The 24,828-nt window shown below is 35.2% G+C and overlaps 1 protein-coding gene and 1 long non-coding RNA gene across 2 annotated transcripts in view; both read right to left on the bottom strand.

Annotated features, from left to right (window-relative positions):
* The window catches only part of LOC147840682 (uncharacterized), a 30,683-nt gene extending 9,482 nt beyond the window's left edge, over nucleotides 1-21,201 (bottom strand). The window contains exons 1-9 of the mRNA XM_087283417.1: nucleotides 20,591-21,201; nucleotides 17,628-17,668; nucleotides 17,076-17,456; nucleotides 16,696-16,983; nucleotides 16,302-16,595; nucleotides 15,923-16,216; nucleotides 7,496-7,864; nucleotides 7,125-7,412; nucleotides 6,756-7,049 (exon numbers count right to left, since the gene is read on the bottom strand). Of these exons, the coding sequence (XP_087139543.1) occupies nucleotides 6,756-7,049; nucleotides 7,125-7,412; nucleotides 7,496-7,864; nucleotides 15,923-16,216; nucleotides 16,302-16,595; nucleotides 16,696-16,983; nucleotides 17,076-17,456; nucleotides 17,628-17,664 (2,245 nt within the window). The 5' untranslated portion in view covers nucleotides 17,665-17,668; nucleotides 20,591-21,201. The remainder of the gene's footprint in view (nucleotides 1-6,755; nucleotides 7,050-7,124; nucleotides 7,413-7,495; nucleotides 7,865-15,922; nucleotides 16,217-16,301; nucleotides 16,596-16,695; nucleotides 16,984-17,075; nucleotides 17,457-17,627; nucleotides 17,669-20,590) is intronic.
* Nucleotides 1-24,828, bottom strand: part of LOC147840680 (uncharacterized) — a 146,506-nt gene that overhangs the window by 16,629 nt on the left and 105,049 nt on the right. The gene's annotated exons all lie outside the window — the stretch shown is intronic.

The following is a 24,828-nucleotide window of genomic DNA, read 5'->3' as shown; positions in this document are numbered from 1 at the left end:
CCTAAACGAGCACATGTCACTCCGCTGCTAGTCCGTTTGCACTGGCTGCCAGTTGCTGCTCGCATCAAATTCAAAGCTCTGATGTTTGCCTACAAAGTGACTTCTGGCCTTGCTCCTTCTTATCTGCTCTCACTTCTGCAGATCTATGTGCCCTCCAGAAACTTGCGTTCTGTTAATGAACGTCGCCTCGTGGTTCCATCCCAAAGAGGAAAGAAATCACTTTCGCGAACGCTCACGCTCAATCTGCCCAGTTGGTGGAATGAACTCCCTAACTGCATCAGAACAGCAGAATCACTCGCTACTTTCAAGAAACAACTAAAAACTCAACTATTTAGACTCCACTACACTTCCTAATCTGCAATTGCCTCTCAGAATATCACACTAACTGTACAAAAAAAAAAAAATAATAATACTACTACTAATACTTCCCTTCTTAGACTTTACAGACCTGAAACTTGTCTATAGCACTTATTCATTGTTGCTCTTGGTTGTGTAAATTGCTTCCTTGTCCTCATTTGTAAGTCGCTTTGGATAAAAGCGTCTGCTATATGACTAAATGTAAATGTAAAATGTAAATGAGTATCTACCGATACCAAAACCTGATCCAATACTTCTATAATACATAAAAAAACAATGAAGAAGAGCAAAGAAATAGATCCAGAAGTTTCCTTATTTTTTATTTAATTTACCTTATTTTAACATTCAATTAACTTAACTTGTTTGTTGTGTTAAATGTAGCCTTTTTTTTGCCCCTCTTGCAACCCTAGATTTACATATCTCACAGTTTACTATGGCAACGTTGGCATCATCAACTTTATAATACCTCCAGACCGCAGACATACACGTTCAGTTCAAGCTGCTTCTTGTTCTACTTTGCCGGCATTTAACCAATAGCGTCTCCGTAACAAAGTGATGTCATGCCACACATGTTGCTGTTTCTGTGTGAAGTCAAGAAAAAGGTATAACTATGTGCCACCGCATAACTATAGAGGTGTTAAAAAAAATAATGAGAATATATATAAACACAAATACCAACCCAGGCTGAAAACGTATATAGGACTAAGCTTTCAGAATAAGCCTGTGTTGATATAAACATTTAAAGTCAGTATTATTTGCCCCCCTCTAAAATTGCTCCACCCTGCGGGCCTGTCCGCTATGCCACAGGAGGAAATGTCAGAATTTAGAGAAGTCTGCTGGGTAATGCTTCTCATTACTAAATGATCTCCCAAACACACCCACTCTCTCTCTCTCTCTCTCTCTCTCTCTCTCTCTCTCTCTCTCTCTTTCTCTTTCTCTCTCTCTCTCTCTCTCTCTCTCTCTCTCTATATATATATATATATATATATATACATATGTGTATAATACACACACACACACACACACACACACACACACACACACACACACACACACACACACACAGTTGAAGTCAAAATTATTAGCCCCCCTGATTATTTCCTGCAGATTTCAGTTGCAACCCATATCAAACACACCTGCCCGTAATTATCACGTGGTTTTCAGGGCCTAATTAATTGGTTCAGGTGTGTTTGATATGGGTAGCAACTGAAATCTGCAGGAAGGTGGCTCTCCAGGAACAGGGTTGGCCACCCCTGGTCTATAGATTGATTAGTTTACAAGTTCATATCTGCTTACTCTCATCTGGGTAGTATATGTAGATCGTCTTAAATGTTTGTAGGCGATCATTACGATGCCTGCAGCATACATTTAAGCATCTATTGAACTTGTGTTCATTGAAATTTTACCAATGTGTTACCAGTTTAGGTTTTATTTGTTCAATAGTGTATTAGTAGTCATGCAATGAATCGTCAACAGCCTTTATACAACTAACAGCTGTTTTAATAGTCTGTGTGTTGTTGAGCGGTTAATCAACATTGTAACTTGTAAAGTACACATTCAGAAGTAGCAACACAACTAATTTCAAATGAACTTGAACCATATATTAAGAGCAGTGCAAGATCTGATAAAGACAGAACTGAATATTCAGACATAAAAATATAAATCAAGTTGAAACCTTAAGTTGTATTGCTGTTACACGTCTATGTTGTTTGAAAGTGATCATTTTGTAATAACAAATTCATTTTGTGTGAATACTAAGTTTTCTTTTGTAAAATAATACAATATTGAAGTGCTCAGAGTTATACTTTAAATAAATAATTGCTTGTTCACAAATACTTGTATCTATGTGCCCTGTGATGAATTGCAAAAGTGGCATAATTTATGTTTCACTAAACTGTGTAAGCAGTTTAGCCATATCATTTGCCACTGTAAAATACATTTAAATTACAATAAAATACAATAAATTTTTCAAGCTGAGAACATTTAACAAGTTGTGTAAATTTGTATTAATAAAATAAATCTGAAACAAACGTCACTCGAATAAATGACTGGTAATTTGTTGTTTTTGTGATGTTTAATGACATAAGAATGTATACAGTATATATTGACAGCAGTTAATAATACTTTGCTCTAGCACAACAGGTTCAGGCCTTAATATAACAAGCAGAGAGTAAAAGATGGAGAAACAAGACAGAAAAACAAAAAACAAATAAAAGAGTCACAAACCATATTACACTTAACATAATTATATTGTTCAATCATATTTAATAATTGCCAGGTACAAAGAAAAATACCAAAATACATGCACATAGCATACATGTACAGTTGAAGTCAGAATTATTAGCCCCCCTGTTAATTTTTTTCCCCCAATTTCTGTTTAACAAAGAGAAGCTTTGTTTAACACATTTCTGAACATAGTAGTTTTAAAAACTCATTTCTAATAAATAATTTATTTTATCTTTGCCATAATGACAGGAATATCTAGTCAAATCTTATTTTAAGACACTTCTATACAGGTTAAAGTGACATTTAAAGGCTTAATTAGGTTAACTAGGCAGGTTAGGGTAATAAGGCAAGCTATTGTATAACAATGGTTTGTTCTGTAGACTATCAAAAAAATATATAGCTTAAAGTGGCTTATAATATGGACCTTAAAATGGTTTTTAAAAAATTCTTTTCAAAAGACTTTCCCCAGAAGAAAATATATTATCAGACATACTGTGAAAATTTTCATGATCTGGTAAACATCATTTGGGAAATATTTAAAATAGAAAAAAATTCAAAGGGGGGCTAATAATTCTGACTTCAACTGTATACTAAATAAAGCCGATAAAGCATCAATATATTTGTAATATGAGTCCATAAAATTCTTAACAATTGTTTTATTATTACTGTTGTTGATGGTGTTCTTATTTTAAAGTTGAATAAAGTTGATCATTTTTAAATGCTGTATTAGGATCATTTCTATTGTTCGCTCATCAGACATTTTTATACAAATCTTCCAAGTTGACGTATAAATCTGCTTCATTTTTTCTCTAAATGAAATATTTAAAGAGGATTAGATTCAGATGTGAACATATTTCAGTATTGAGTTTTATAATAGCAGAAATAAATAAATACTCACTGACTGACGTTTTGGGTCACTGATGTGCAATGAAACAAATAAAAGTGTGGTTATTGCATTTAAATCACATTTTATTATTTTAAAACATAAAACAAGTGTCAAAGACCTTTAGAAAATCTAAAAGTGCTGTACCTCTTTGGTGACGGCATGTAGGGTTTGGATAAAGGATTGTTTTCATACACAGCACTTTCATTTTTTGGCCTGGGAACAGAGGGTGTGAAGAAGAAAAAATGTTGAGAGATTTAAAAGTCAACCTTTTCCCTTTTGTTTGATTTATTCATTATTTACTGATTAATGCTTTATTAATGTTTATCAACCTCATGATTTCTGCATGTTGACTAAAATGATGAACATCACAGTATCAGGTCAGTTAGTTTTAAACTAAGATGTTTAAACCTTTGCAACTTTTAAATAGAAAGTATATCCACTTAATGCCATTAAAACAATTGACAATGAAGCAATAGAATAACAAATTATATTGTATTTTGATAAACACTGCTTGCTTTATGTCATTCAGTGAAAATGTACATACATAAACAGAGGTATGGCAGAGTTTTAGGCATCATATACTAATACACTAAAACAAAGTAATAATACATTGTAGAACTAATTAAATCACACAAAAATGTATCTACTCTAACACCAGTCAGGTTTAATTGCATACTCTAAAGAGCCAAACATTTATTTTTTTGACAAGTTGTTTTTGAGCAGAACTCATTTAACTAAATTAAACTCATTTAACACATTCAACACAGTGAAAATTACTATCATTTATTGTGCTCCAGTTTCACTGACAATTACCACAGGCATAAAAACAAGTATGAACAAGTAAACTGCTTAAATGTCTTTACTTTTAAATGGTGATTTTGTCACTGTCACTTGATGGATCAGTTGAAAAGTCTGTCAGCAATTAAAATACTGAATGTGAAGATGCTAAAAATGCGAGTTTTGGAAATATTGGCGAGATTATGTTTTTATTTATTGGTGTTGATTACATACAGTATAAACTCAATGGAAAGAGCATATACAGTTGAAGTCAGAATTATTAGCCCCTCTGAATTATTAGCCCTCCTGTTTTTCTGTTTAACTGAAAACAGATTTTTTCAACACATTTCTAATAATAATAGTTTTAATAATTTATTTCTAATAACTGATTTATTTTATCTTTGCCATACTGCCATAATTTTTTCAAGACATTTTTTTACAGCTTAAAGTGGCATTTAAACGCTTACATAGATTAATTGAGTTAACTAGGCAGGTTAGGGTAATTAGGCAGCATTGTAGACTATCTAAAAAAAAGTTACTTAATGATTACTAATGATTTTGACCTTAAATTGTTTTTTAAAATTAAAATTAAAAACTGCTTTTATTCTAGCCGAAATAAAACAAATAAGACTTTCTCCAGAAGAAAAAATATTATCAGACATACTGTGAAAATTACCTTGCTCTGTTAAACATAATTAGGGAAATATTCAAAAAAGAAAAAAAAAAAAAAAAAAAAAAAAACAAGGGGGGCTAATAATTCTAACTTCAACTGTATACATGCATATATATAAATATATATTTGCATATGCTGTCTTTGCATTGACTCATTCACTTTATATGTACCGACATGTATATATATATATATATATATATATATATATATATATATATATATATATATATATATATATATATATATATATATATATATATATATATATATATATATGTGTGTGTGTGTGTATAAAAAACTGTCCAAATTAGTGCGTTAACGCATGCAATTATTTAGAAATATTTAACGCGTTGCATTTTTTATTTATTTTTTACTTCCTGTTGTGGTGGATTCAACGTATTCAGCATGCAAAAAATTCATGTATTCAACATGCAAAAAATATGGATAAGACCAAGGAAGCATATTTTGAAGGCAAGTTTCAGTATAAAACATTTATTGTCGCATCACCAGGCTCTCCAGAGTTTCATGCAATTTCAGGTGTTTCATTTTTAACTTTTAACTTCTGTTTTAATGGAATTTGATACTGCATGGGGAACGGAATAAAACACCTCCGCATTTCGTGACTCGGTGGTCCTTTAAGGTAATCAAAAATTGCTGCTTACAGACTCTTAATAAGAGTATAATCTTAATCATATTAAAAACGGAGTATTGGTGTCTTATGTAAATGTACTCATAAAGTGTAAGATGAAGTCGCGAGCTGTCAAAGACAGCGCACAACAATGGCTTTCAGCATGAGCCCTCAAATGTGTCATTAAGTTTGACGTGTTTCCTCCCTAAATTCAACTTTTGTAAAGTGTATGCTTCTCGTTGTTGTGTCAGAATCCCTGTGAAATACAGCCATGCTTTAGAACGCTTAGTTTAAGCAAATTTGATGAACGCGATCATGCGTGTTGAATCTGAAAGGAGTCGCTCAGGCTACCCTGTCCTTACCTGCCCGCGTTTTGGGTGCACGTGTATCTGTCTGTGTCAGGCTCGTGCACAGAGCACAGACCCTTTAGGGGCAGGTGCTCAACACGATCGCAAAGTGAAGGGCAAGTGCCTCCACCCCCCTGTGCATGACCCCGGTCTGTGTGCGCGCGCACGCACGTGCGTTTCTTAGCAACAAACCTGCCAAAACATCGTTGTCTGTAGAAACTAAATCAAAAAGTTATAAATTGTCATGAGATTGCACTGCACTCTCAGCTCACATCATTCAAAAGAAAAGGTCCACCTTGTCCCCAGATTGGACTGTCTTAGCAACTGACTGAATGTAAAGGAGGACTAAGCAACATTGTTTCTACTTTAATTAATGTTCTCAACTCACAGCAATACAACTTTACAATGAGTGCAATTGTTTGTGTTCAATACTTTATTGTTATTATAATTTTCCATTTTCCATATTTGCAATGCCTGTATTTTGTCATTGTTTTGCAGTTCACTTAGAATCCACCTTGGAAATCATTTTTCTCTTTATTGGCATTGATTGATTTAAAATTCAAATGTTGTTTAAATGCCTGTTGTAGTACTCAATAATTGAACATTGTGGCTGATAAATTTAAATAATTTTTGTAATTAAATATTTACCTGTAACACTTCTTCCATATGATGACACCAAGAAGTATGCAAGCAAAGATGAACACAAGTAAAGGCGTTAGGACGACCGTCATGTTTGCTTTATGAAAAGAAAAAGCAGGATGAGTCATTGTTATTAGAACAAAACTAAAAATATCTCAAAGGTAATGTACTGATAAATTTAACATGTAACTTTCACACACGTGATGCTAAATAATTACTTACATGGCTCATGTAAAACAGCAAATGCCGTGATGTTTCCTCCAGAAAGTTTAGCGGAGCAGATCAGTTTCTTTCCATGGTCTTCTTTTGCACCCAGAAAGGTTATGGTGGAAAAGGCGACTCGATCTGAACCAGAAAGTGTTTTTGTCCCCTCTGAGACCTGCATGTTCTCGTAGTTCCATGTGATGGTTGGATTCTCCTTCTGACAGGAATGGTGGACGGTACAAGTGAAGTTCTGTACGACACCCTCAGTGACATCTACTATTTCAGGCTCAATCGTTATGTTTTGATGAACACCTGAAATTTGACATTACGTGTAGGATCTTAATGAAAGTATTTTAATAATGCAATTCAGCAATGCATTTTACTCACATAATGCACTTTTGTCTTTTGCAGCTGATGTGTTTATGCCACCATGATGTGTTACTAAACACTCAAAAACTGTGTTTTCCGCCTTTATTACACCTGAGCGTGTCAGAGTGATTCTGCACTGACCGTCTTCATTACACTCTTCATTTATTTCATCAGATCCTTCGATATCTGTGAGAGTGATGTTTGGTTTGCTGTATGGACATGTGTGGGAAGCTGAACATGTTACTGTGATCTTCTCCCCCATCTTCTCTCCTCCAGAAATAGTGATGCTGGGTAACTGTGGACGTGCTAAATCCAGAATAAATGACCCAATTAGGTAACACTCTTACAAATAAATCAGGAATCAAGATAAGAAAAAGGTTTTTACATACTGTCAACATAGACTGTGGAAGTCACTTCATGAAGTTTGTATGTCGTTTCAGAGTCAATTCCTATGTATAATTTCTCTCCATGGTGGGACTGTTCCAGGTTTTTGATCAGCAGACTACAATCGCCACTTGAGTTTCCATATAAATCAGTTTTTCCTCTGAACTTCTTAATCACTTGATTTGCCTTCGAAGGATGATAAACTAAAGGATAACCTCTATGGACCCACTGATACCACACAACCATATGTGGGATTTTGGGTGGTTTTGATGTGAATTTGAAAGAACATGGAATCACCAGACAGGAACCTTTGAGGCCGTGAATTGTTTTTGGCATTCTCACTTGCACTCCTAATGCACTAAACAGCAGAACACCTGTAGGACAAGACTTTGAGTGAATAGTTGCTGTGTTAATTTGAGTTGATCAACTCAAACAATGAACAAGTCCAAAGCCCTTTCGAAATGTACAGTATGGGGAATCCTAGTTGGCAAAAACTGCTCACTGAACTCTTAATTAAATTACATATTTTAAATCAACAACCAAATCTGAACTGACCTGCCCTATTAGTGTTGTTGCTTAAGCCCTAATTACATTTAGGCCCAATCCCAATTCTCCCCCTTAGCTCTTCCTTTTACCCCTGCCCCTCGTTTTCCACGTTCACCTGAAGGGGTGTCCACATTCTCCCTAGCTAGAAGGCTTAGCTCTAAGGGGAAGGGCTGGATAGCCCTTAAAACTAGGATTTTCCAGGATCACACTAGAAACCAAGGGGTACAAAATCTTCCCAGAATACACCAGCTACAGCGGCAACATGGCTGCATTTGTGAGTGAAGAGATTACAACTATACATTTTTTTTTGGCATTTTTATGAATTTTTAAAACAAACAATCATAAGTTTTAGTACATTCATAAACTGTAAAACACAAAAAATTAGGGCAACTCAAACTGTTTGAGGAAACCGATTGCAACAAACCATTTGTTTTATGGTCATGTTTGTGTACTAATTTTAAACCGTTTAATAAAAGTTATTTTGTTAGATTAGCTCCAGATTTGGCTTCAGTGCTGACTAATCCAATGTATATACACAAAAATAATATTGTAAAGCTTCCTATAGAAAAAAATTATCTAAATGAGAGATTTATGAGGAGTGTACTCATATATGCTGCACTGTAAGTAGTGCATTCAGGCTAAAAATTCTCGAAAGAATATGTGCACTTTAAATACCCGGATGATGCACTTATTTTACCGTTAAAAAGAAGTGTGGTGTGGTATGTTCAACACTTATCGCACTCAACGCTTGCAGCTTTGCTCAAGTAGCGGAAGGGTTGGAGCTATGAAGCGCTGAGGTTACTAAATAACTTTATTTAAACTTTTTTTTTGTAGTTTAACTGAAGTATAAAACATTATTGAACCTCATTGGAAGTTGTCTAGGGCGAGTAAATGTAACATTTAGAATATTTTATCGTTACTGAAGGAAATGGATGGAAATTAACAAGTAATTTGTTTATTCCTCTATAAGGAAATGTGATAAAGCCAACAAAAAAAGAGGCATGTACGTGCTTTGTAAAGTGCATTTGAAAATATATATAAAGCAATCATAAAAATAAAATCAAACCAAAAATTTCCAGGGTTGGGGGGGTGGGGGAGTTGCACCAAAGCAAATAATTAAACAAAACCAAAAGCCACATAAACAAGAACACAAGATCACCTCTAAACTTACTAATGAATTTTACAGTCACTGTAGGCTAAAGCCTTTGCATTTTGAAGGGTTTGTTTGACATGTTATTTGTTTGACATGTTATTTCAGAATGTGGAATAAATGTATCTGTTTTAACTAAATTATTCATAATGTATACACTTTCATGAATGTGGAAGATTTTGTGTTGGCAAAGTTTAAAACATGAAATAAACATAAACATTTATAGTAAAAATAGCATGCCTAACAGAGAAATCACTCTACCTTGGAGAAGTAAAGGAAGTAAAAGTGATGCTTTCATGTTCCTGGGTTAACACATGAACAAATAAAAAGACATTTAAATGTGGTTAATTAAGTTTAATTAAGTTAAACAGTGGTTTATGAAAATACAATTTGAATATTTTTTTCAGAATCATTTAATACCAGTCTGCCAATTACACTGCAGTTTTCAAAGTAAGGTCATCAGTCTCTTTTTTTTTTTAACATGTAACAAATTAATTTTTCATTCTCACCTCCTCTGTAGTCCTTAGTAAGGATGGAAAAATAACTTGCTGCCCAGAAGTCAAAGGTGAAAGATGAAGCTCAGTACAATTATGGTGTAAAGTTCAAGCCCAGCAAGATGATTAAGATCTTGGTCAAGTCAAATGTCAGAGCTTCTCACATCAGTCCACTTGTGATGACACTGCAGTCAAACATAGTGTTTCCTGGCTAGAACATGGTTTCTAACACCAGGGTCTGTTTTAGGACCCTTATAAAACACAAGAGGTCAAGTCACACGTAGAATACTTCACAGCTATTCATTATTTTTAGAATTGGTTAACTTGACAGATTAGGGTTATGTTTTAACTGCATTTTAAATGGAGGAGAAAATGGTTTTGTAGATCTGAAATTAGGCTACTTGTTTTTAAAGAAACCATATTATGGGTTTTTGAGAATTACATTCTAGTATTTAACAAAGCTATAAGTAAATTAAAGCTGAGGATGTAATTTTAAAGGGCACATAGGTTACCCCTTTTTTCATAATTATTATAAGTCTTTTGTGTCTACAGAGTGTGTCTGTAAAGTTTCAGTTCAAAACACCCATCAGAGTATTTATTATAGCTGTTTAAAGTGTCTGTATTATAGCTGGGAAAAGGTTTTTGCTGCTGAACAGACCTTTTATTGCCCGTTGCTTTGCGCTCGTCCTGTCTAGTCGATATGATTATATGCATTACTATGGAGACATGTTAATGCGCACAGATGTCAATCAATGTTGGTGGGCGGGGGGACCACACTCCTAAGTCAAGTTGCGGTCGATTTGAAAACCGCTCCAATTGTTCCACCGTTTTTATGTTGTTAAATTTGAAAAACAAAGGACTGGGTGTGTTTATTTCACCCCAATATGACAGTATATACACTATACTTACACACGTTTATACAAACAGCTTTAAAAGTAGATTTTTCACCATTGGTGCTCTTTAAATCTTCAGTCTTATTGTGTGGACGCCGATACAAAACATTGCCATATATGAGGCACCAAACTCGGGAAAACTTGAATCCGCCCTTCCCTTCAAAGACTAACAGAATGTGGGATGGGATTGATCATGATGCAAAGATGATCCCAATCATCACACAGAGATGACCAGAGAAGTGGGCTGTAGTGAATAAATGGCCAAAGATGCCTTTTTACAATAATAGTATAGCCAACCTTTAACTGTGTGCTGTGTTTGTTCCTGTCATTTTCTTCTGTCTGTTTGACATTAAAAGAAAGATGTTCTTGAGAGGGATTTTGTCAGTACACAGTTCATATATGAACCAGTTTCTCTGGATCACAACCTGTAAGTGTGATTAAAATGGCTGCTTTTATGCATTCTCTAGCTCGCAAACATGTACTTAATTTTGTGTTGTATTTTCTAATCGCTCTGCACAACTGCAGACTTGGATTTGCAAGCTGAGATTTCAGATTTGCTATCTCAGACACAATGCATTGAATGGTGCTTGTGACTTTACTGTGAGGGGTAGGGTTTACCTTCAGGGGGCTATTCAAATATCACAACTAAAACAGTTTGGAAAACACCTCACTTGCCACTTCCTTTACTCATTCGATTCATTTTCGAAGTCACGATGACCTGGGGTTTGTCATTGCTATTGCCACAATCAGCTGTTCTGACAATATTTTTAAAATAGTTTGACTTGTGCCACTGTCAATTAATACTAAATGTATGTGTTATTACATTAGAGCAATTTGCTGGTGCTTAACAGCATTGGGCTCACACATATACTCAGTACCATGGCTGGCTGCATTTCTTTCCATCTCACGCTAAGTGCAGTCGACCAATCTTAACAGTCTGGTTTATCGGACAAGTCACTACAGATTAGTGTCACATAAAGGAAGGTTTTGGAAAAAAAAATTGATAAACAAATAATTTGGGAGTTGATGTAAAATAGTAAAAATAATTGTATATAATAAGACAATGAAAGTGTTTATGAACTTGCATCCATATCAGTCTGCTGTTGGAGATGCCAAAACCAAAATATGACCTTTTATAATGCATAATAGGGCCTAATTAATTTAAGGAAAAAAACTTAAGGCATTAAAATCTCAAGGCAAATCAAAGCATCACCATGCCTATTCAATTGGTTGAAAGAGGTGGGTCAGAGCATGGCTCAGTTGGGCTTGGGTGTGGTAGACTTGTAGTGCGAATGCAAAACATGCCCAAGAAACTGAAGATGCTGCAGTACGTTACATTTAAGAGACGTTTTCATATGGACTTATTACTCATTACTTTTTAATGAACACAACCTGTCATAGTTTATCATACACTAAAAAAAATTATTCAAACATGATTCCTTGGATTTTTTACTCAATTTTTTTAGGTTAAGTGGTTGTAAACAATTTATCTGTGTTGAATTTAAACAAACAAATTAAGTTGAAGTTTGTTCAGTTTAATTTGTTTGTTTAAATTCAACACAAATAAATTGTTTGCAACAGTTCTGCATGCAACACTTTTTTCAGTGTATAGGCAAACTTCACTGTGCTTCATCTGACATCTTCAGAAAACCTACTAATATCTGCTGGAAAATAACATTTAAATAACTTCTTTTGTCTTTATAAGAAAAAAACAAATCAGTCAGTGTGGGAACAGCCGAGTTTTGCCTCATTCACTCCAGCAGCGACTTGTAGACGGAAAGTGCCGGAAGTCGCTTACTCTCTTTAGAAGTGAACAGTTGCTTGTTGATTTGCCACTGCGAGTCACTTGTATTGTGAACACAGCTTTAGCCTTTGAACCACTGCGTGCTATGTATGTATATATACACATACAAGTCCTTTAAACCTCTTTGTCACCTAACTAGGGGTCGTAGCACTCAACTGTAATGCAATAATTGACCAATATTCTTACATCTGCCTTGTGATGAAAATGGCTAAAGGAATTAATATTTCTAGTGCTGAAAACAAAAAATATCATTAAAAACAGAGTGATGTTAAAGGTGCAGTAGGTGATCTCCCACAATGCTAACAGCTTAGCATAAATCTCTGAATCACAGTCCCTCCCCTGCCGTCCAGAGCCATGCCTCTTGAAACAAAAGCACTCACACCTGAAGCCTGGTTTATACTTCTGCGTCAAGTGACCGGCGTAACCCACAGCGCATGCAGCGCGCGTAGCTGTGCATTTATACTTCTGCACGCTGTCTCTGTTTGGTCTGCATTAACACGTCCGAAACGCTAGTTGGCAGTGAGGTGTTAATGTTCCTCTGTGTCGAGCTTCTTTGCTGCTGTTTTGCTTTTCCTGAACACATCCGGGATGTACAAGTGGCTCAAACTCGCTAACTTTAAGGCAGGAACCGGCAGACATGCTACAACTTTAACTATAAGGTAAACACAAAACAAAACTTTCCATCCGGAGCTCCTTCACAGGACTCCACACTTGTAAACAATAAACAAAGCGCTACCAAGCCGACCAATCACAGAGCTTGCGCTACGTGTCGCTGCTACGTGTAGTTACATTTTTTGAGAGGTGCACATTAGCGACGCCGGCGAAGGGCTATGCGTCAGCGCCGTAGCATACGCCGTTGTTTGACGCAGAAGTATAAATCAGCCTTTAAAGATGATGACAGCAGAAGAACCCTCTCTCGTGTGTTAAAAGCGACTAGTGCTTAAACGGCAAGTCAAACTGCCATGCTATTTCAGAACAAATATTTAGAGTTTCATGGTAAACAATATAGGGAGAGACTGGGTGGAATAGCGGTATTTACTTGTGTTTTGTTGTTAAACTAAATAAAATCTACATTATCGATTCTGTAAAAGGTCTCTTATAAAAAATTGAAAATGGTCTTATCAATCTTTCACCGGAAGATTTTAGTGGCTGAACAACAATTCCGTGAAGATACTGTATAAACCATTTCTAACAACAACATCAGCTTTGCGAGGAGCGAAAACAGTTTTAAAGCAGAACATTACCTGTCTAAGAGAAATCCTTCAGCCATGATGTCATCCTTTCTCCAGCATGCAAAGGTAACTCCAATACTGATTCAGGTTTTTAAAAAGTTTTGATTCAGCATGTTTTTGTCGATCGCGCGCACGTGCTGTCTCTTCCGTGAAACTGCAGCACATCTATGCACAAACAGCGGTCGGCGGAGCTGCGTGTAAAGGGTTGCGCAGTTGTTCAAATCTGCATTTGCTGACAGACAGTTTGAGCTACTTATAGCAATTATGAGAGATTTCGGCCCGACTTTAATTGGATGAACATTTTTTGATTTATGCTTTACCCAAAATATAAAAATACATATAAATACATTGATCATTTACTTTAATCATTACTATTGGAATGTGAAGAGACTTTCAACCTGCATAACAACAAATGTTTCTGAAGACAATCACCTACTGCACCTTTAAATAATTTATAATTATTGTAAAAACAAGTAATTTCAAGATTTTTTTCTTTTGTATTGTTAAAATGTGTTTGTTTTGAGTTCTTATTGCTTAAACAAATTGTTCACCAGTAGGTGGCGCCAACATTGAGCATCCGTAAAGGTATTTAGGAACTTAAGTCAAGCTGAGAACATTTAACGTATTGCATAAAAATATAAATACACATTTCAGTAGTAGGATACATTTAATGTAAAACCTTATGCTTTATTGTAAAGACAAAGTAAAATTAAAAAGTAAAGATTTTTTTTTACATTGAGGCATTAAAAAACAATTAATGTAAGTAGCTATAATAACAACAATTAGCTCATCACAACAATAGGTTTTATAGCTAAACGGCCTTTTAGAAAACTTAATAAAAGATAAAAATAAATGAACAAAAGGCAACCAATAATTCACAAATACAATAAATGACACATAATATGTAACAAAACAATTATGATATTTAAGTCAAGTATTAAAAAAACACTTTTAACACAAGCATAATTAGTAATGATACATTCAATAAAGTATAGCCCAGCTTATGTTATATAAAACCTCAAGCCTGTAAAAGATTTACTGTATTTGAAGCTTAAATGTTATTTAATGCACATGAAAATGAAATATTTATTATGGATGAAAGAATTATTTTTTCATGAATAAAGTGTAACAATGGTAAGAAATTTAAAAACGCCTCCTAAGCACATTTGATAGTTTTGATGTCTTGAATTTTGATTAGGCATTGGCATAGATGTCAGGGTCTTCTTCCATGTTGTTGTATATTTCATAATCATTACCCTAAGTGAAATATTTTAAGAAAACAATCAGGTATGATACACAAACCAATTTTGTTAGAGCCGCAGTATTATTTTAACAGTGCAATACTGTTAAAAAATAATTATAATGATATAAAAATAATAATACTCACAGACATGGACTTTGGATCACTGAGATGCATGGGGGAAACATAAAATAGTTGTATTTATTGCATTTACACAATCTTTATTTGTAAACATTTTGATTGAAATGTGCTAATTTGCTGTACTGTACCTTTTTGGTGAGGGCATGTGAGGTTTGAAAGGTTTGCTTCCTGACACAAAACTTGCATCTTTTGACCTAAGAACAGTTGTGTGTTAGAAGTGATGCTGTAAATGTTTACAATTATTATTTAACTTGTTTTCCCTTTTGTTTGATTTCTACTGTATTTCCAGTTTAATGTTTTTCAGTGACGAGAGTGACACTATTAATGAAAGCATAAACAGTATATTATTGTATATTTCAATCAGCATTGCTTATAATGGAATCCACCTGCAGGAATTTGGGTGTCACGAGTCACTGACATTGTTATTATGAGGGTCACAGGCTAAAAAGTTTGGGAACCCCTGCCTTCTCATATTGTGTACAGAAGGATGTGTATCTGATACATACAACAAATGTATTTCAGTAAAGTTTTTTTGGGTTTGCAAAAAAAAAATAATAATAAAAAAATGCAGACAGCGTCCTCTAGTGGACTTATGTAAAACATGCAACAAAATATAACAGAGGCAATGTATCTCAGGTTTTGCAAAAATGTAGGCCGAGACAAATGTTTGGAAATACATTAGTAAAATAAGTAAAATACACAAAGATTTACCTGTGTCGCCTCTTGCATATGATGACTCCAGGAATTACACAAGCCAGGAGGAACACAAGTGAGGGTGTTAAGATGTAAAGACCAGTAGTCTTCAGTACGGTGAGAATTGGGTCTGTTTCATAACGGAAAGTGAATAAAAGAATTAATCATTATTAGTACTGACTAATACTAAGATAGTCAATAAAAAAACATACATGATGAGACATGGAGAGATCACTTACGTTGCAAATATAAGACAACAGATTCTGTGATATTTCCTCTGGAAAATGCTGCAGAGCAGATCAGTTTCTTCCCATGGTCTTCTTTTGCACCCAAAAAGGTTATGGTGGAATAGACGACTCGATCAAAACCAGAAAGTGTTTGTCTCCCTTCTGAGACCTGCATGTTCTCGTAGTTCCATGTGATGGTTGGATTCTCCTTCTGACAGGAATGGTGGACGGTACAAGTGAAGTTCTGTTCGACACCTTCAGTGATCTCTGCTATTTCTGGCTCAATCGTTATGTTACGGTGAACACCTGTAAAAATGTGTTAATTTTGTAAAAGGTCTCACATTTAAATGGCTAACAGAACACACATCAATTCATATTTACATTTACTCACATTGTACACGTAAAGCAACAGAAGCTTCAATGTTTCTTCCAGAAACTTTTGCAGTGCACTTCAGCTTCTTCCCATGGTCTTCTGTGGTGCCCAGAAAGCTTATGCTGGAATAGGTGACACGATCAAAACCAGAAACTATTTTGCTCCCCGTTGATACATGCATGTTTTCAAAGTTCCATGTGATGGTTGGATTCTCTCTCTGACAGGAATGGTAGACGGAACAAGTGAAGATCTGTTTGATGCCCTCAGTGACTTCTACTATTTCAGGTTCAACTGTTATTTTTTGATGAACACCTGAAATTAAGATTAAATCTTGTAAAAGGTCCAACCATGATATTTAATATGTATGTATAAGTGGCATCTGACAAAGCCGTTCATATTTGTGTTTACTCACATTCTGAACTTTGTCTTTTTGTAGCTGTCACTGTTGTGCCACCATCATGTGTTACTGAACACTCAAAAGTTGTGTTTTCTGCCTTTACGACAGCTGTGCGTGTCAGAGCGATTCTGCACTGGCCATCTGAACTACAGTCACCATTTGTTTGGTCAGATCCTTCAATACCATTCAGAATGATTCTTGGTTTGCTGTATGGACACGTGTGGGAAGCAGAACAGGTTACTGTAATCTTGTCCCCCATCTTCTCTCCACCAAAAATTCTGATGCTGGGTAACTGTGGACGGGCTAAAAACAGAAGAAATGACACAATTAGACAACACTCACTGATTAACCAGACAAGCAGTGAAGCAAATATGAATATTTTACTATCTACATACCATCAACACGGATTGTAGAGGTGACATCGTAAAATTTGTAAGTGCGCCATCCAACATTATCAGGGTCGATCCATGCATATATTTTCTCTCCATGGTGGAACTGTTCCAGGTTTTTGATCAGCAGACTGCAATCACCACTTGAGCTTCCATATAAAGAAGTTCTTCCTCTAAACTTGTCAATTACATCATTTGCATGTAAACGATCATAGACTAAAGGATAGCCACTAGAGACCCACTGATACCACACAACTTTGTCTGGCTTTGTAGGTGGGTTTGTTGTGTAGCTGAAAGAACATGGAATCACCATACAGGAACCTTTGAGGCCATGAATTTCCTTTGGCATTCTCACTTCCCATCCTAAAGCACCGAACAGCAGAACACCTGAGGGACAAAAGGTGAAGAACATAAATAACTGAGTGTTCATTTAAACTGACAATTTCAGCATTTAATTGAACTCATATTGTTTTCTGTTAGTGTAACTGTTTTGGTATGCTAGAGTCAAATCTGACCATTTAATTGAGTGTGACAAAACATTCCTTAAAGGTACTTTACCTTGAAAAAGTAAGTGAAGCAAAAGTGGTGCATTCATGTTTCTGTGTCAAACATAAACAAAAACCAAAGTTAAATGATGACGATGATGATGAAGCCTTTGCCACATACACTTTTACATGCAGCAAAATTGGACCCCCCTATTTGAACACAAAAGATGATGTTCTGAAAAAGGCTGGTTGCTGGCACCCATCGACATGAAAATTGGAAAATCATTTTACATTTTAGTTGTCAACATGGTTTGAATATTTATTTATAGTTTTTAGTCTGGACTGCATGGTGGCGCAGTGGGTAACACTGTCGCCTCACAGCAAGAAGGTTGCTGGTTCAAGCCTCGGCTGGGTCAGTTGGTATTTCTGTGTGGAGTTTGCTAGTTCTCCCTGTGTTCGTGTAAGTTTCCTCTGGGTACTCCAGTTTCCCCCACAAGTCCAAAGACATAGGTGAATTGGGTAAGCTAATTTGTCTGTGGTGTTTGTGTGTGAATGAGAGTGTATGGGTGTTTCCCAGTGTTGGAAGAGCATCCACTGCGTAAAACATAAGCTAGATAAGCTGGCGGTTTATTCTGCTGTGGCAAGTCCTGATTAATAAAGCGACTAAGCTGAAAAGAAAATGAATGAAAGAAAGTGTTCACTATCTCAACTTGTCTGTATGTTGACTTAAATACAGTCTTTGGACAGATTTAAAACAAAAGAAAAAAAAAGACTTTATAAGGAAGATTATTTCTTATGAATATTATTTGGTATTTTGCTAATTAAGTCTATGATATTTTAAAGTTGTGTGTATTTGTTAAAAAAAAAAGCAGTCCTTTAATAAAATGTGTAGAGTATTTTGTTGTTGGTGGCACTACGGGGAAGTGGTTAGCACTGTCATTTTACAGTAAGAGGTTCACACTGTAAAAAGCACAGTAAGAGTTGCAGCTGGACCAGGAAGTCTTTCTGTGTGAGTTCTAAGACAATTACAAATAAGCAGAACTTGCAAAGTTTACTTGAAATATATTAACTTAAGTTTTGCAAGTCCAGGCTACAAAGGTTCAGTTCCTCTCGAGTCAAAAAGAACAATAGACAAGCTTTAGCTTATTTCAAATTTACTTCAAGTTTGCATTAGGTGGTAAAGCTCTTTTCTAATTTTTTCCGTCCTTTTCATCCATGAAAAGCTCAAGGAAGCAGCAGTTTGCAGACCACAGCAATCTACAATGACAACCTAATGATATTGTTTAAGTTAGCAGATGTCGAAAGCAACAAGCATAACAGAGGAAAGCAGAGTGAGGAGTGAGAAATTTAGATCAACTGATAGGGGATGGGCTTTCCAAATGTAAACTATTAGCAGTGCTCGACTTAGAAACCTGTCAGAACTCAAGTGGTGCTCACTGCAGAGCCATTTGGGCAGAGCTGAGCTCCAGCGAGGGGGAGCTTGAGCTCTCGCTCCTCCTTTCTTGCACTTCTTCTACGAGTGATGTCACTGGGGGTAGGGTTAGGGGTGGGGTTGGTGCACTTATTAGAAGAGCTTATAGGAGGAGGAGCGAGAGCACCATCTCTCAGAACTTATGCAGATTGCTTCATTAGTTGTGTCAGCTATTTAAATTGGTCAACTAAACATTTTAAGCTGAAGATACTTCTATTCAATTTATAAAATTTAAAAATTTACTGCAAATACCATTTTTCAGAATTTTGTGTTCACAAGAAAGAATCTCATAAAGGTTTAGAGGCACATGGTTTATATTTATGTAATTGTCATGTTGGTTGAACTATGCTTTTAATTGGCTATCTACCTTTTTCTGTGCGCTTTGCACAAATCATTAAGTAAATTGTGTTTAAGGGCAAACTGTCATCAATAAGTTTGTCATAAACTTATATACAATGAGGAGACAATATCCTCACTTCTCAACCACTGAACATCTATAACAAAAAATTTTAAAATAGAAACATAATTAAAGCATCATTTCCAGGGCTATTTCAAAGCTTTTTTGAACCCTAGATGTGATTAATATTATTCACACTCTCCTCCTTTACCAGAACGGCTGGCTCAGCCCCAGTCCGGCATGTAGACGCCAAATCACAGAAGTTACTCTTACGTGCACAATTTTAGTTGATTTTGATTGATTTTAAGTTGATTGTATTTATTAATTGTTAATTGAATATGATTATAATTTGTACCCCGTATACACAATATTTACCCTGCGACTACGAGAAACAGGAAGCGCCAGTTTAATTTACACCACTCAAATACGTCAACCTTGTAAGAATGAGAAACAAGTGGTTAACCGTTGCATTTATCTATGAACATGCGACATAACAATTGTCCAGTAATTACAGGAAAATGTTATTTGTTTCACTTAGTTGCCCTACCTATTTTAAATATTACTTAAAAAAGTTATGAAACTCATTTTTACAGGAAATAAATACTGGAATAAAAGTTTGCCATTTTGCTTTGTATGTTTGTTGTAAGTAGAACTGAAAGACTGAAAACTGAAAGTTGTTTTCAGCTGCATTGAACCGTAATGTTACACAATGCTATGCAAACTGAACACACTCTGCTGTAATGGTGGCATACAAGGTAAATTCTAACTTTGAAACCCAACCGAGCTGGATTAAAATGTTTATTTAAAAATGTTAACCCAACAGTTAGATTTGTCTATATTTAACCCAAAGTTGGACTCCAATAGGTGTACATACAGTACGTATTTCATGGGGACACTACTTTACTAAATGTAAGCTGTACATTTGGTTTACTTACATATTTTGATGGATGTAATCTAAAGCATTACCAACCAATATCACATGTAAAAGTACCAAGCATTATAACTACTTCACAACAGATTAAAGCAGAGGATTGTGCACAGCTAATTCAGCGAGACGGGCAGATGATGAATATTTGCTGTACAAAAAACATTCATTCATTTTAAAATCACTAAGAGTGGAGATCCCACAAATGAAAACCAAAAATGAAAATAATTAGGACCATCTTACCTTCCAAGTAGTCTTCTGTAGTGAACTGGGAAAAGCAGATTGCAAAATAAAAGAAGTAAAAGAAAGGAAGCGGCTGTTATTGGTACAACTCAACACTGTAAAAATAATTTCCTTTGGTATTATTGCATGTCAGAGTGCATCACACCAACACACTTCTGCAGTGACGCTGTGATCAAATATACATTAGTACTTCCTGACAAGAACAGTGCTGTTTGTTACTGACAAGAGGGACTGTTTGAAGACTTCTATAAAACACAAATGGTACATTTTAAAGCCTGTCCAAAACACCAACCTGAACATACTGCATGTGCAACAATCAGTTTAGCGTTGGTTCAAACAATTGTTTTAATACAAATATCTACTAAATCAGTGGTTGTAAAACTTTTTTCACCAAGTACCACCTCAGAAAAAAAATTGTCTCTCCAAGTACCACCATAATGACCAAATACAGTAACATGAACAATACATGAAATACAGTAGTGTGGTAGCCCTAGTAAAGCAGCTACAACGCTGCAGTTTAAATCATGGCAGATTAACTACTATTATTAAGAATATATATTATTATCTGCCACTTTAAACATTAAAAAATAGGTTGAACATTAACACTGTACTGTGCTTATATGTAAAAAAAATGAACAAACAAAATAAAATGTCAACGTTCAAATTAAAACTTGCATCTAAAAGTTCTTTAAAAATGGTAGGCTACTGTTCTAAAAAAGTAAAATATTAAATAAAAAAAAATCCTGTATCTAAATGTAAAGTGTTAACCCATAGTAACCTATTCATCAAAACCTGGAAATGTGGCTTGGACCTCATAAATATATAATATATGTCATATTCATATGAACCATTGTTGAGAAATTTTGAAATCTATGTTGCATGTACATATGACATGACCACAGCTTGAGAACCACTGTAGTAAATGATCTTGGTTTGTTTTCACACATTGCTACAGGATTCCTCCTTTGGCTTTATTTTAAGTGAAAGAACTGCATTTATTAGATCTGCTCCTCGTAACCGTTTGTAAAAAAACATCTTGCAGCAGTTCAAATCCTCTCCCTCCAAAAGAGAAATCAAAAGAGCCAAGTCTCCACCACATTTCCTGCTCCTAGTATCCTGCTATGTCAATGTTTAAAATCCTGTCCAGCTCTCCCAATAGTATCTTGATGTAGACTTACCCTTTATGGACATCCAGTGTTCTCAAGCCCCTGACTGCAGCTCTGCACAAGAAACTTAGCCAGAGAAATGGTCATGCCCAACTTGTCTCGTGTCTCTTTTGAGATTTTTTTCCTTCACTGTTGTCAATTGGTGAAGTTTGTTCCCCATCACATTCACCACTGGCTTGCTTGGTTTAGGACTTATGGAGCTGCACATCGATGGATTAGATTTTCAGTAAAAATAAACTACGCTGAACTGAACTGAACCAAACTGGACTGACACGGTTTCAGTTTCAATTAGAATTTCTATATTAAGCTGCTTTAACAAAATCTACATTGTAAAAGTTCTATAGAATTAAAGATGAATCGAATTGAATATGCAAGCTGAGACTGAAGAATGAGCTAGCAGCTTCAAATTTACACACATTCAAGGAAGAGGCAAGAACCAGCAAACTTTTTTGTTCACCAACATTGAGACATATAATAACTGCTTGTGTGCTTTGCATCGTTGCAACATATTATCGTGTAAAGGCTACTTCGCATAAACTCGACAATGACATATTCAGTTTATTTAACATGACCACTGTTTCAGAATGCATCACTTTAAAAGTTTCCATGCTGACATGTCAAGTTTATCACACAGCTACAATGAACTAAGTATATATGGTGTTGTTTCTTTTTCCCCTTTCTGCAAATGTGATACACCATTGTGTATTCACAATAGTAATGTTTGTTTTGTTATTAATGTATCTATTTATTTATGTATATACTGGTAAAGTAATTTATTAATCACTACTAATGACTGGGTTTGAAACAAAATAACATCAACAGTTGAGAAAGCATGAGCTGTGGGTTACCATGGAGATACCATAGATGGAGCGCATTTTATATCCCATATATTTAGGTTTTGCTAGAATGAAATGTCTAAAACCTAAAACAATTATTCATGAATTTTATTTAATTAATAAAATAATAGTATTTAATTTAAAATTAAATGTTGTTTGAAAACAAATCGAATTAAAAAGTGATTTATGACAAGCACTGTGCACAACTTTTTAGGCCTCAGCTTGAGCCGTCACGGGAATATCAGATTTGAGTTTAGCAGATGATGAACTGCTAAATGGGGTCAAAAGTGCATAGGGTCCAGAGGCTTGGAGGAGTCCAAACTATAGCCTGGGGTGAACAACCTTAGGCCCAATCCCAATTCTTTTTTTGTACCCCTACTTCTTCCTCGTGGTACTTGAAACAGAGTGTGAAGAGAAAGGGCTTTGAAATGTACGCCTAGGAAATAGGACAGCGCTACAGCACCTGCACACATCATCATTTGTCATCGCAATCTCTTCACATACTGTATGAGATCAGACGATCACGACTGCTGTAGTTATTCCAGTTGTGTTATTTTATGGTACTTATTTTCAGGAAATCCCTGAAGGCAACGATATCATGTTATCATACACTCTCAGAAATAAAGGTATGTGAGCTGTCACTGGGGTGGTACCTTTTCAAAAAGTACAAATTCGTACCTGAAAGGTCCATATTAATACCTCAAGGGTACAAAAAGTGTTCCTTTTTAAAGTGTTTTGGTACTAATATATACTTTTAAGGTACCAATATGGACCCTTTAGGTACAAATGTGTACCTTTTGAAAAGTTACCACTGCAGTGACAGCTCGTGTAACTTTATTTCTGAGAGTGTAAGGATATAATGTGGCTATAAGATTGTAACTGTACTGTGCATTTACACCGTGTCTGTATTCATCCATGTACTGCAAACACATGAAAACAACATTAACATCATATATAGCAGACATTAGAAAGCTCACTACCAGCCACTAGACTTTTCTGACGGTATTTGAGTGTCATCGAGTGTCGGATGTGAAAGTATGATGCGTGATTACTATGCAAGTGTGATTATTAAGGATTATAGATAGCAAAATTTAGCAGTTTTTATTTTAGCATTTTTTTTTTAAACAAGCATGACAGTAAAACATGTCTTCAGCAGCACTGCCCGCTTCCTCTTTCTTAAAGTGGATCCTTCTCTATTCTGGCAAATTGCAAATGCTTACTGTTTGGTTATAAGTTTTCAAAAACAATGAAGTGATTCTTCTATTGGCTCTACCAGGGCAATTACTGTGGTTGGATTGAAGAATAGCCAATGCAATGCTTATTTGAGTTTGTATAGATGAGTAGTCAATTAGTCTTTTAGGTATTGTGATGAATCTGGGGAAATATAGCTTCCAATAAAATTGCTTAATATACTGTCAACAAAACTTATCAACTGCTTATCTTTAGTTGCTTTCATTTGTTTATATTTCACATGGTTGTGAAAAAAAACGAGTTCAAGTATGTCATTTTCCATGGATTGGGCTCAGGATAGGGAAGCATTACAAGAGGTTAACAAAGTTCTTTTTAATTTTTTTTTAGGCATGCAATATGACATTAACCCTTGTGTATTGTTCAAACTGACTACCCTTTCATTATTCTCATGGCTGTTTTTGCCCCGTTTACTTCCATTATAATGACTTTTTTTTTTTTTTGCAAAGCCATTACAGCATATACTCATGCTTTCTTGATTGTAACTAGATTTCCCTGTTGAAAAGACATAAAATATGTAATTTTGACAGTTTTTTGTAATTTTGACATTTGGAAGAATTAAACCTTTAGATAGGTCTGTGCAAAGAAGTTTCTGCCTTTTATATGGAGTTTAATGGAGTAAAACAGCAGATTACAGTGTGTGTGCATACTATAAGTACAGTTGCTGTTTACCATGTTCTGAGAGCTGAGGGGCTTGTTTTGATTTTCTCACTCATATTAAGATAAGTGTGCAAAGGTCTCTCTTACACTCTCGTACACACACTACTCTCCATATACAGTAGATGTCAGAAACTAAGCTTTTTTTTTTTTTTTTTTTTTTTTTTTTTTGCACTGCAGCTGATTATAAAAAGTTAAAACAAAAAATGTTACCTCTTCCCAACAGGTGAAACCAGCAGCAATCAAGAATGTATGATTATATGGTGTGATGTATGGCTTTGAAATTAAAAAATGTCATTATAATGGAATTCAAAGGGGCAAAAACAGCCAC

Source organism: Danio rerio, chromosome 15 (genome assembly GCF_052040795.2).
Source record: "Danio rerio strain M-AB ecotype USA chromosome 15, GRCz13ab, whole genome shotgun sequence".
Lineage (NCBI taxonomy): Eukaryota > Metazoa > Chordata > Actinopteri > Cypriniformes > Danionidae > Danio > Danio rerio.
The sequence above is the reverse complement of the archived record's forward strand: the minus strand, read 5'-3'. Positions and strand labels throughout refer to the sequence as shown.